This window comes from Gnatocerus cornutus, chromosome 8 (genome assembly GCF_029298725.1).
Source record: "Gnatocerus cornutus isolate USDA-ARS CGAHR chromosome 8, icGnaCorn1.1, whole genome shotgun sequence".
Lineage (NCBI taxonomy): Eukaryota > Metazoa > Arthropoda > Insecta > Coleoptera > Tenebrionidae > Gnatocerus > Gnatocerus cornutus.
Window position 1 is genome coordinate 1,692,106 of NC_142240.1, and position 13,740 is coordinate 1,705,845.

Here is a 13,740-nt window from a genome sequence, read left to right on the forward strand (position 1 = left end):
ATCACACAATACAAAAAAATTATTAGGTGTAAGTATATTTGTAGGTGCATATCATAAATCATTTTTAAGTGTTTCGTGATGACCAGTAAATTTAAACAATGTTATTTATTGCCCTATTTTACCGCTTTATAAACATCAACATTATCTCATGAGGTGCCAATTTTAAGGCAAATACAGCAGGATTATAAACATTTTTGATCAGCTCATCTATGAAAAACAAAAAACAGAAATGTAGATCCTACTTGAAACAAGCTGCAGGTGTCAAACTGATTACTGGTTGTAAATTTTTAGATAATAATAATAAATTATTGACGCCACTAATAGCCATTACATAATCATTCAATAATCATACATTTAACAAATAACCCGAAAAAACTCAATATAACATTACAACATTGTTTTTAACTTAGACTTAAAAACTTTCACTGAATTATACCGAAACAGATCAATATCTGCATCATTGCAAGACTGCAATAGTATATTCATCGGAGAAAACTTAACATAATTTTGTTTAAAAATCTTAAAATAAAAAACTGGCACCGATCACGTCCTATAGCTAGGTATGTGAAAATAGATATCATGAATAACATCCTCAGCATCAATATAATTATTTAAAATATTAAAAATGAAACAAATACATTGCCTTCTTAAATCGAGCTTGGGCAGTTGTAAATAATTAAGAGCCATATCATAGTCAGACAATAAAGATCTTGGAAGTCTCCATTTAATGAACTTAAAAAATGTATATTGCATATTCTCTATTCTGTCAATGTGAACTTTATAAAACGCGGACCAGATCACACTTCCCTACTCAAGAATGGGCCTTACCAAGGCCATGTACAGAATTTTCATTGCACTGATGTTCTTGAAATCGCGACAATGTCTTTTGACACATCCTAATACTTTGTTGGCCTTATTTATCACATAGTCATAGTGATAAGTGTGTGGCTGGGGGGTCACTAATGATAATCACTTAAACGCTTAATAACAGTATTTATTGAAGTTAGAGTTTTTCAGTATTTCAAATTAAAAAATTAACAACTGACTAACCGTCGCTAACAAAACATCCTCTTTCAAGGGCGAGATGATTTTGCCGCTACAAGTGAAACAAAGTTGATTATCAAGAAAGATTCCAAGATCTTTAACAACTGACTTGATTTGAATTGACATTTCGGTAGGCCATGTCTGTGTAAAAAACCTTGAACAATGTGAACGACTTTTAGCATTTTGGTTCCAAAACTGTCAGTGTAACATTTTGAGGTTATGAAGTAAATTACTTTTTTAAGATAATGGATTGATATTTTAATCAGATTCTGAATCTATCATCATAATACAGATTTCTTCTGCTTCAGATTTCAGTTCCTCTTCAGAATCTGATGAATTAGAAGTTGACGTGACACACATTACATGCACATAGGGATAAATATAAATCTAAAAACACTACATACGCTTATATTAGAAGATTCTGCCAACATAAATTTGAATTTCCAAGGCACACTGAGATGTCAATAATTCTGAAATATTCAGTATGTCCCCGGATTGAGTTCACAAGAGGAAAAAAACGTTATTTTTTATTTTACAGAAAAATGACAAAGGAATAATATTTTTTGCTTAATTTAAAATAAGTAAATCTTTAATTAAAACTTTAATATTATCAAGCTGTGTTCTGGAAATCGAAAAAAACAAAAAATAACGAAGAATTTTTTTATTTTAATTTAGGAAAAAATGTCAAAGGAATGAAATTTGTTCGTTAACTCAAACCAATTTCTACTATTTGATTGACCTATTACCTGTTTTAGCACATACTTCAATTCTAACTGGTATTTTTTTCGACTGTTTCGAATTTTCTCAATTATTGTTAAGGATGCAATTGCATTTTTTTTCCAATTTTTTAATACTTACACATTATTAGGAACATTTTTCTTTAATCTTTAACACACTAATTAATTTTGTGAATCCACAGCCTGCTATTATTTGAATACGATTACAAAATTTAATAAATAAAAATAATGAAAAAATTAATTTTAAGAGTACAAACTAATAATTTTGAAATTTTAATTGCAGATTTATTTGTTTTGAAATAAGCAAAAAATGTTATTCCTTTGTCATTTTTTTGTAAAATGAAAAATAAACTTTTTTTCCTTCTTGTGAACTCAATCCGGCGACATACTATAGTATAAATCTATATCATTATCAAATAGAAGAAATATGAAACGCCCAAGGATAGAACCTTGAGGAACACTCGAAGGTACACGCTCTACAACCGAAAACTGAGCTCCAATTTTGACTTGCTGCGATCGTGAACATAAATAACTCTGAAACTATTTTAGCATTTTACCAGTGACTCCAAGTGCAGCGAATTTTTGTATTAAAACATAATGGTTGACCTTGTCAAAAGCTTTGGCGAAGTCAGTATATAGAGAATGCACCTCCATACCGTCACTCATAGATTCACAAATAAAATTGACATAAGGAAACAAGTTGGTAATAGTAGAACTTTTATCGAAAAAGCCAGGCTGTTTGTTAGAGATTAATTTTTTGAAGATGGAATTTATTAAAAATGATGGACTCAAATAGTTTGGCCGGTACTGAAAGAATTGAAATAGGTCTATAGTTTTCAATTGTAGATCGTAGGCCAGATTTATAAGCAGGAACAACATGTGCATGTTTCCAGACAGATAGAAACGTGCTGCTTAGTAAGGATTTATTAAACATTACATAAAGTAGTAGTGCCAAGGATACTTTAAGATTCTTATCAAATTTTGATGGTAACCTATCAGAATCTGGTCCTTTGTTGGCATTAAGTTTTCGTAAAGCATTCTCAACATCTGAGGCAGTGATACTAATTGTTTCAATATTAATAACATTGTCATATACAAAATCACATTTGACATTATTATCAGTAACGTATACACTAGAAAAATATTTAATAAAACCAACACAAACAGCCTCAATTTCATGAAGCGCAGTATTGTTAAAATTCATTGGTAGTGGAAAACTATTATATTTATTTCGTATAAATATCCAGAAAGATTTTAGATTATAAGCCAGGTTAATTTCAGTTTGAACCAAATATTCATCATATGCATCAGCAATTCTTTTCTTTCAATTACGCCTTAAATTATCGACATCTTATATTTCTTGTGGGCGGCCTTTTCTAATTTAAATAATTTGATTATCTTAGTGTTAAACCAACGAGGAAACTGAGAAGCTAATGATTTTCATAGTAATGGTGTAAATAGGTTACGAGCAAAATATAAATAATTATAAAAAATATTAACATATTCATTAATGCCCAATTTTTTAAAATTAAAGGCCATGCAATATTAGACAAATATCTATCAGTAGCTATATAATTAGCGTTATTGTAATCATAAAACCATTCATTTTTGTTAAATAAAACATAATTATTTCCTATTTCTAAACTGACTGTAAATGTAAGATGACAGTCATCTGGATTAATTAATGGACTACAAGTGACGTAACAATATCAAGACAATTCGAGAAACACAGGTCAAGAGTATTTCCACAAACATTATTGAAACTACTAAATTGACTAAAACATAGACTAAAATATGTATCACAGACGATGATTTCACTTGGAAGACTTGTTTTGGTAGGAATCAATTCAGCGCTCCCTTCTACTTGACACCAGTCAATGCACGACAGATTAACCCATTACCGCCCGGTGTCCTATAATATAGGACAGCCAGTTTATAATTTTTTTAAAGTATTTTAGAATTGTTTTTTTTTATATGTTTTAATTTTTACCATGAACATTTTTTTAAAGCAAATGGTTGTTTCAGTTTTTAGCAAAAAAAAAAAATTAAAACCTCGGGTTTCAGTGCATTTGTCAATTCACCGTATTTAATTTTTTTGCTGTAAAATGATAAACTGAATATATAATGTGACTTATGGATTAATACAAGTAAGGTTCATTCTGAACAAAGCCACATATTTTGTACATATTTTCTGCATTTTACATAGTAATAATAGGTCGTAAATTATGCTGTCCTATACAGGGTCCGGCAACACTTGTGTTCACCCCCAAAATCGTATTTAATTTTAAAGTTACAATTTTGAAAATTTGCTTACGCTCATAGTTGACAAAGCTCTAGAAGCTAACGGAAAAATTTGTTTTTTATCCCGGTTTGGTTGGCCTCGCGATGCCTAAGAAGTATAATTTTGAGTTTGAGTGTTTTCGGAAATATTCGCGAATTCAATTTTTTTCTCAACATAACTGTGATTCAAACATCTGTGTTTTTATTTTAAATTTAATGCAAATTGTGTTTAAAATTTGCGAAAAAAACGCTGTTTTATCAAGTTTGTTTTCAAAATTATGACAGCGCAGTGGCAAACTACGTTTACACCAAAATTTCACAAGTCACTTCATTCACTCTTATAAAGATCAATTTTGATTAACACGGGCATGTTGCACTTTATGGACACCAGAAATCGTTAATTAACATTGAAAAAACGACAATTTCACCAAGTAAGACTTTCGTTACAAACAATAGCGAGCCAAAGGACAGATGTCATTTGTGACACAAGATGCTGACAGATGGGTGTAAACATAGTTCACAACTTTGACGTAATGAAATTGGAAACTAACTTGAGAAAACAGCATTTTTTTCTCAAATTTTGAAAACAATTTGCATTGAATCTAAAATAACAACTGAGATATTTTTAACATATTTATATCGAAAAAAAAATAAATTAGGGGTTGATATCACAAACCCTCACAATTAACTAAAAATTACATATTTAAGGCGTCGCGACGCCAAAACTATCAGTGATAAAAATCAAATTTTTGCGTTAGTTTCTAGAACTTCGTCAACTGTGAGCGTATGCAAATTTTCAAAACTTTATCTTTAAAATTAAAGACGATTTTGGGGGTGGACACAAGTGTTCCGGACCCTGTATATAGGACACTGGGCGGATTCGTTAAGTTTACAGAAGTATGTCTGCGCATATTTTTCTTGTCAAATTTTTGCATATTGCTTTACCAATGCAAACAATTTTGTTCTTAACTGTAAAGGGGATGATAGTCTTTATAGGGGAGGGGGGATGACTATATAATATACTGGGAAACCTAGAAATTGACATACATGGGTAAGATTTGGACATAAAAATAAAGCAAAAATCAACTCTGGTCGATCAAAAAGACTTCCAAATGTCTGATGTAACTCGTAGCATTTTTAAAAAAACTTTATGAGTCGCGAAAGTTTAAAATTTATTACAGTTAGAACCATAAATGTGTTGAAAAAAGATACTTATGATAACCGATTTGATGGAATGAGCAAGTTTTCAATCTCAAATTTTTCCAAATATGCCTTTAAGGCTAGAGGTAGTAGAAAAAAAGCCGGACACTCCGGACACACGTATTAAAAAAATTCTTACCATTTATTAGAGGGATTGAACAATACGACTGGTTACCGAATAAATATTCCATTCAAATTAGAAAATTAAAAGTGGTCCAGGGCGGTTATCACAATAATGATAACAATTATCTATACACGAATTTTATATAATCTATCCCACAAAATTTTTGACGCTTTTGATTTTCGAAGAATTGTTGCGAAACTATGAAGTTCAGACTCTAGGGGTTGCACCTAACATAAGGGATGAGGGGAAAATTTAAGAAAAATAATCCTTTTTGTTATAAATATAATTATACAACCCAGCATAGAAGGTATTGAGTCATATTATATAGGTCAGTAAAATATATTACTTCTATTTATTTAATGAACGTTTCTTCATGAATCCGCCCAGTGTCCTATATATAGGACAGCTTAGAAAAAATAGAAGACAGATATTTTTTTTCAAAATTTTTATCTAGGATTACTCAGATATCTAAACTATACCTCATATGTAAAATCTATGAAAAAAAATTATTATTTCTGGTAGCGGGCGTTAATGGGTTAAAATCATCGAGCACAACAACATTACAGTTAGAATTTTTATCACAGATGCTTTCCAAACAATTAAGATGACTAGAATATTTTAAGATCTCGCAGCCAGGAGGAAAATGGGCACAACCAATTATTAACTCACTTAACAGATTTCTTCTGTTGAGGTGCTGACATTAAGTTGGGTAGATTTGAAGGCCTTATTAATTGCCAATTGAACGCCTCCACCAGAGCTTTTTAAACTGTTTTTTTTCACTGCGGTCATTTCGATGCACAATATATCTATCATCTAACACTTCCTTGCTTTGAATATCTAGGGATAACCAAGTTTCCGTTAATGCAATAACTTGAAAATTTTCACTCAATACAGATGAATATATTTTTTGAAGCTTTGTCTTCTATCCCCGAACATTTTAATAATAAATTGAAAGACTTTTTACTTGACTTGTACATCTGGCTCGACCTGCCTTATCGGTACTACATCTGATTTTTTCTGTTGAAATTTTATCTTAATTTCTTCAGCCCAGTATGAACCATCAAGCAATGAAGAGAAAATATTCTCATTGACAGTAACTTTGAATGAAGAATTCTTGGAATGATCTCTTTTAGGAAGAATTTCGACTGTAAATTCTTCATTCGGGAATTTACATTTTAGATGTTTCTGCACATTATCAGCCGTTGTGTCAAGTGCAAGATTGTCTACATACAGATATTTTTTACGTGGAACACTTTTCAGACCAGAGATACACTTTTCAGTTCCAGTGACATATTTAGATTTTTGGGATCTTGTCCGTACATTGTAACCAACAACATCACTAGGATTATTCCTGCCCATATTAAAATTAGGGTTGAGAACAAACACCCACACTGTTAGCTTTTTAGTATCAGTACTGACTTTAGGCACGTTCGAAGATAAATTGGACGTGAGATTGAGCGTCGACGAACACGTTGAATCAAAATAAGGCAATTTTGTTGTGTCCTGCTTTGAATTTTAATAACCCCAATAGGCCTGCCAAAAATCATTAACATGCACACAAGCCAATGGCGCTGAAAGACCGCAAAAATTTAAAATTTGGCTTTGTAACAAGTTTCCCGGAAGTACCAACCTCGCTACAACCCCATTTCCCTCAACATTTGAATGAAAACCTTCCGGAAACCTGCTAAGAAGTAACCGACAACCGATAAACAAATTAGCAATTTACATACTTTTTCCAATGTAAGCTCACCGATGACATTTTACCCACTTACGTTAGTTACTATTTACTATAAAAAAACTAAATATTAAATCATGCAAGAACTAATAAACAAAACAAAACAATTAAATTAACAAAAGAAAAGCAGAAGCTGAAGCACAAAGTCACACTAAGCAATTTTGTAACAATGGCGAAAGTGTTTTTCACTGGTCAACATTCATTTCCGTATCTTCCGCCTACTTTTGAATTCAAAAAGTGTTATTACAGCATACGGCTGAATTAAACAAAAACAGACTTTGACCTCTTTCTAATGCATTAAAATAATTCAGTAAAAACATTTATTGCAAAAGTGATTAAACGTAGAATATAAGCGGTATGGTCCAGCAAATATCGTGTGATCAATATTGTTTGTAATCGACTCAGCCATGCAAAGTAATTTGTCGATATGTTTTTGAAAGATTCGTGCTGACAGCTGTCAAATGGTTGCCAACTGCAATACCAAAAGTGGGCAAACAGCGAATCAACGTTGAAGGTGTTTTTCCATTCTGTCTCTAACTCCTTTCAGAATTTCTTTTGGTCCTCTTTTGCCGCTAGATGAACTGATTGAGTCATCTGCAGAAAAAAAGTTAGGTTATGTTTTCGTGTTTTCTCAGAAGCTTTGTTGGGGTAGGTGAGGCGCCTAGCTGTATGAAAAATTTCAAGTATATGATCCTACTGACTCTGCTTTCTGACAAGTCTGAATTTCTACACATTCTAATGGTTTATGTGTCAATGCATTAATAAAAGATAGAAACCAACCTGGCTCACGCCGGTTTAAACTCAGATCATGTAAAATTTTAAAGGTCGAACAGACCTAATTATTTCAGCTTCTACACCGAAAATTAATTTTAATCGAACATCAAGGTCGCAAACTTCTTTATCAATAAGAACTTTCAAAAAAAATTACGCTGTTATCCCTAAGGTAATTTTTTCTTATAATCTTAAAAAAAGGATCATCAAATCACCTATTAATGTAAAAAAAAGTTTTATAAATTTTTTCATCACCCCAACAAAATTCACTTAACTTTATAATAAAACTAAAAAAATCAAAACCAAGTAAATAAAACTCTATAGGGTCTTCTCGTCTTTTTACAAAATTTAAGCCTTTTAACTTAAAAATTAAATTACACTTATAAAAATGAGAGTTAATTTCTCATCAAACCCTTCATACAAGCTTCTAATTAAGAAACTAATGATTATGCTACCTTTGCACAGTCAAAATACTGCGGCCATTTAATCTAATCATTGGGCAGGCACGACCTTAAATTATTATCAAAAGGACATGTTTTTAATAAACAGGTGAAAATAATAATTGCCGAATTCCTTATAATCACCTAACAAAAAAAATTATTTTTACATAAAAATATACTAATTTAATCATAATAACAAAAAATACAAAAATAAAATTTTATTCCTAATAAAAAATTAAAACAAATAAAAATAAAAAAAAAGAAAAATAATTATAACATAATAGAAAATTCTAATCCTATATAAAATCCTAAAACAAAAAATTTTTAAACTTTCAATTAGAAGCTTATCCCCCTAAATATTATTAAGAAAAAAAGTAAAAGTAAACACTTACACTCAAATTTTCTCTCAATGAATTAAATTCATTTCTTAGAAAACTAAATATACCTTTAAACGAATAACATTTCATTACTATAAATTTATTATAAATACTTATGAAACAGTAAAAATTATAAACTTATAACTCTTAAAGATTCGGGAAAATTAAATTATTAATCCTAAATTAATCAACCCTGATACACAAGGTACAACAAATAAAATTAACTTTTATAAACTTACCACTCCTTCTCTCACAATACTATTATCTATAATTAAAAAAATTCTTTCAAACAAAATTAATAAAAAATAAAATTTTTCTCAAAAATAAAAAAACAAAACAATTAATAAAAAACCCAGTTCAAATTAAATTTAACTCCAATTATCTTTTTAGTGTAAATAAAACGCTTAAATCAAGCTCTAATTTGTAATTCCAGGCTCATTTTCCAATAAGCCTACTTTGTTACGACTTATTTCACTTTAAAGTGAAAGCGACGGGCGATATGTGCATATTTTAGAGCTAAATCAACATCCATAAATAAAAAATTTACTATCAAATCCAATTTATCTAAAATTTTAAATTTTAAAACCAAATATAAATACAATGTAACCCATTCCATCTTTAATATAAACTACACCTTGATCTGAAATAACTTCTAATAAAAAATCCCAAAAATTACAATTCTCCTAAAATTTTTACAAAACAACGATATATAAATTTAAAATTAAAGTAAAAATTATCGTGGATCATCAATTAAAAAACAGGTTCCTCTGAACAGACTAAAATACCGCCAAATTTTTTAATTTTAAAGATCATAACTTTTAATAATCAAGGAACCTTGATAACATTTTAAATAATAGGGTATCTAATCCTAGTCTATTAAAAAAATTTCCCAACCTCAAAAACTTTAAAATAAATTAAAAACAACTTTAAATTTCACCTAAAAAAATTTATTTTTCAATTATAAAATTACTTTTAATTAAACCCAAAATAATTAATTTGTATAGTTTGTATAACCGCTACTGCTGGCACAAACTTAGTTTATACTAAGAAAAATTCCCAAATCCAACACCAATTGAAATTTAAAGCTCTATACTACCTTAATAAAATAACAACTCTTTAAAAATTATTAACATTAACGGTCAACAAATCGAAACAATAAACTAAATGGGAGTCTAAATAACCTTCAGTTCGTTGAAATTAATCGTAATCAGGCAATAACTTTAAAAAGAATCGTCAAAAATGACAGATTGAAGCAAATATCAGGGACGTTCAAAACTGCTCTTGATTTCACTGGCGGACATGATTTTGTAGCTGTTGGAAATGTTGGCTTATGTTTTGTTTTTTTTTTTAAACTGGATCTGCTTGATCGTTGTATTTCAGCGAACGCATGCTATGATTTCCGCTTTAAAAGATGAAATTAATTTTAAATGAATTAAATTTAAAGTAAAACGAATAAAACTTATTTTTTTTTGTTAAAATTTGATATTTTAGTTGGTGTTTCAAAGTGAATTTAAAATTACTGAACATGACCATGTTCGCAACATAAATTTTACTTTACACTGATACCTCAAAGTTTCTGAAGCATTAATTTTCACATTTCTATACTGTCAATGAAATCTCGAATACAACAAAACCAAAATTCGAATTGTAATTTGCACGGGATTTATGAATGTGAGCTCAATTGCATCATTTTTCTACTCCGGTAAAAATTTATTCCAGCGAACCCGTCATAGGCGCTTTAGCCACTTCCATTTCTCGATCGGGCACGATTGCGCGTTGAGTTGCGACGAATGTGAGGTTACATTTATTCGTGCAGTGTTGTTTATGGCGGACAATGCATTTTAGATAAAACATTTGAGTAAATCAAACTATAAAAGTGTACCGGGTGTAGTGTATATCGGTGTAGTGAAAGTTCACACTAAGAAAAACATGTTTATATCTAGCAACGACGTAGATTCTTTGTGATCTGTAAGTCAACTTGTAGCTTCCATATATTTTTACTGGTTACAATTAATGAATTGTTTGTCTATTTGCTTGCGGTTGTTGCAAAATTGACCACACGCTCGTTATTTTGACGTCTTTTAAGTTTATGTAAAATGATAACACTTTTATTCGGTTACACTCGATTTCAAATACTTTTTGCGTACTATTATGGTCATATTCTTCATACTTTGGTTCTCCAACGTCTGGCTAACATCCGTTTCTCAAATATTTACCGTAGATTAATAAGTCACGAACATTTCACGCATTTCTTTGTTTCACTCTCATTTAAATACTCCCATTTTCAATAATAGTCAGTCAGTCGCAATAATAATATCATCTTTGCCGTTACTCGACACTCGTCAAGTCGAACATCCATGTAATCAAACTTCAATAAATCGCCATCCTAACAGTACACCAATTTTTTGCTAGATTGAGTTTGCCTTCATTTTGACACTGACAGATTAAAAAAATAATTAAAATGCCAACAATCATTGTAACCGCATGGAGTGCAACCTCCCTCTCTGGAGGATCAACAAACCGTGTCGATTCATTTAAATACCATTGAAAGCGTTGTTTAGATGCAGTATTTAATTATTTTTTGTATTGTAGTTGGGTTGCAACTTTGCAACAAGTTTATTACCTTAATGATAATTTTGATCAGTGAATGGTAAATGTTTAATTTCAGCTACTTTGCGTTAGGAATATTTTTAAAAGTTAGGCATTATTCTAAGAATAGTTGCATAGAATCGAATTTTAAATTTATTTATACCAAATGAGGAGTTTTTGAACGGATTTTTTTTTAAATTGTATTTTATCACATACAGTTCTTTAAATACAATATATTGTATAATAAGAATTGGCGAACCAAAATGAGCCATGAATTTTTTAGTACGTACAATGTTGTCCATGCTCTCTTATACAATTTTGAACCACTTTCAACTTTAAATTTTGAGTTCACTTTAAGTATAATTTTATGCGAACTAAAAAATAAATAAAATTATTGAATTAGCAGAAATGAACAAAATAATAATATTTCATAGTCAATAGTTGACGATCGAATTTAAAAATTTTGTTATTTAAAAAAAATCAAAATAAGAATTTTAACTTGAAATTTTGTAAGTTATGTATTCTGAGCAACTTTTCTTTAAAATCAGAAATGTCCAACACCAAGGAAAAGTTCACTTTGTCCGAAAACTCGTGGACAATCTATCATGTTCAAATTGTTTCTTTTAAAATTAAGGAAGATAAAAGCTTATTCATTTAAAGTACAAAGCACTGTGTTTTTTTGTCTAATCTGCAAATAGTTCAATTTTATTTTAATTTTCATCGTCAAGCGACAAACGCCTGTAACTTTTTTTGCAATTTTTAAAATATCAAATTTGAAAAGTCGTCATTCGTTGGCGTTTTTGGACCACTAATTACGCCAAAAGCGCCCTAAAAGAAAATATTACTACTTTATGGCAGTACAGATTATACAGTATGTCCCCGGATTGAGTTTACAATAGGAAAGAAAAACGTTATTTTTCATTTTACAAAAAAATGACAAAGGAATAATATTTTTTGCTTGATTTAAAATAAATAAATCTTTAATTAAAACTTTAATATTATCAAGCTGTGTTCTTAAAAATTAAAAGAAAACAAAAAATAACGAAGAACTTTTTTATTTTTAATTTTGCAAAAAATGTCAAAGGAATGATCTTAACTCAAACCAATTTCCACTATTTGATTGACCCATTACCTGTTTTAGCCCAATTACTCTAACTAGTAATTCTTTAAGATTGTTTCGAATTTTCTCAATTATTGTTAAGGATGCAATGGGCCCGTTTAGCGTTTTTTTTTTATTTCATAATTTGAAAGTACTTTGCGTAAATAACCAATTCCCAAAAAATTAAATTTTTTCAGCAATTCTTTCACCCTTAAAAAAAATCCCAGAAGTGTAGATTTGGGAAACGGGGCGTGGCTAGCGGTGACGTCACACCACGGTACTCGGCGCACTCCATACTGATGTCAGATTTGAGACATTTCAGTATTACTGATTCCAAATTACTGTTGTTTTAAATATCCGAGAGCCTAGCGTATTTTGCATTATATAGTGAATTTAAAAAATGCCATACGAAAGATATGTAGTTTCCCAATGTAACTAGAAACACATCGGTAATAGCACCTGCTACACAATTTATCAGTCTTCTTCAAAATGAAAAAACAAGAATAACTTGTTAACGAGCTATGCGGCAAAGTGATTTTGTTTCAAATAAAGGCAGTAGACTATTGTCACATTTTCTTAATGCAGTCAGAAGAAGATATTGAAAATTATATGTTCTTAAAAACGAAAAGTGGTAAAATCATAATGAAACCCGGCGTTTTACCACATAATATTTGACTGTCAAAAATGCAGATATGCAACACATAGGTCAAAGCTTCTTGAAAAATGACGTAGTCTGGCCACAATTGAAAAAACTTTAGTCATTCTTAACGGCACAGGTGAAGTCGTAAATAAGTACATACATTACATAATACTTCTATCATTTTTGTTTCAAACTTGCCCAAGTATGTGATAGTGCATTACAAAAATAGCACTTTTTTTTTGACAATATAATTTTCTTGTAGCTCGGAAATATCGGGCATCCAATATTTTTAGCACCGTTTCGGATGACTTCATACCGGTATTTGATCAGACGAGCTTGTATAAAAAATGATAATGCCATATCAGCACGCTGCCGAATTTATGAAAGTTGAGGAAATGGACTTGCAGGCTCCAAACTTTGCTCCTCTGATACTGTTTTTCCCATAATCTTCATCCTAAATTTGACGATTTGTACATAGTATTATTTAGAACAGGAATTGATTAGTCCAAAAACGAAGGAAACCGGAGCTTTTTTGTAGGTCAAAAAAAAACGACAATCATGAAAGAATGAGGATTTATAGTGAAATAAATAAAAATATTTTATAAATCAATGTATACATGTATTGGGTAGACTAAATGGCATTTTTCTTTAATCTTTACGCACTATTTGATATTGTGAATCCACAGCCCGCTATTATTTAAATC

At 30.2% G+C, this 13,740-nt stretch overlaps 1 protein-coding gene across 1 annotated transcript; it reads right to left on the bottom strand.

The window, feature by feature from the left end:
- Window positions 1–482: 482 nt before the first annotated feature.
- On the bottom strand, window positions 483–2,960 carry LOC148169352 (uncharacterized). Its single transcript, XM_088044163.1, has 10 exons — window positions 2,947–2,960; window positions 2,590–2,914; window positions 2,339–2,516; window positions 2,289–2,291; window positions 2,171–2,257; window positions 1,791–1,813; window positions 1,051–1,185; window positions 812–948; window positions 548–763; window positions 483–495 (listed from the first exon to the last, which is right to left on the bottom strand). The coding sequence occupies exons 1-10, from the start codon at window positions 2,958–2,960 to the stop codon at window positions 483–485; spliced, it is 1,131 nt and encodes a 376-aa protein (XP_087900289.1).
- Between the last annotated feature and the right edge of the window lie 10,780 nt (window positions 2,961–13,740).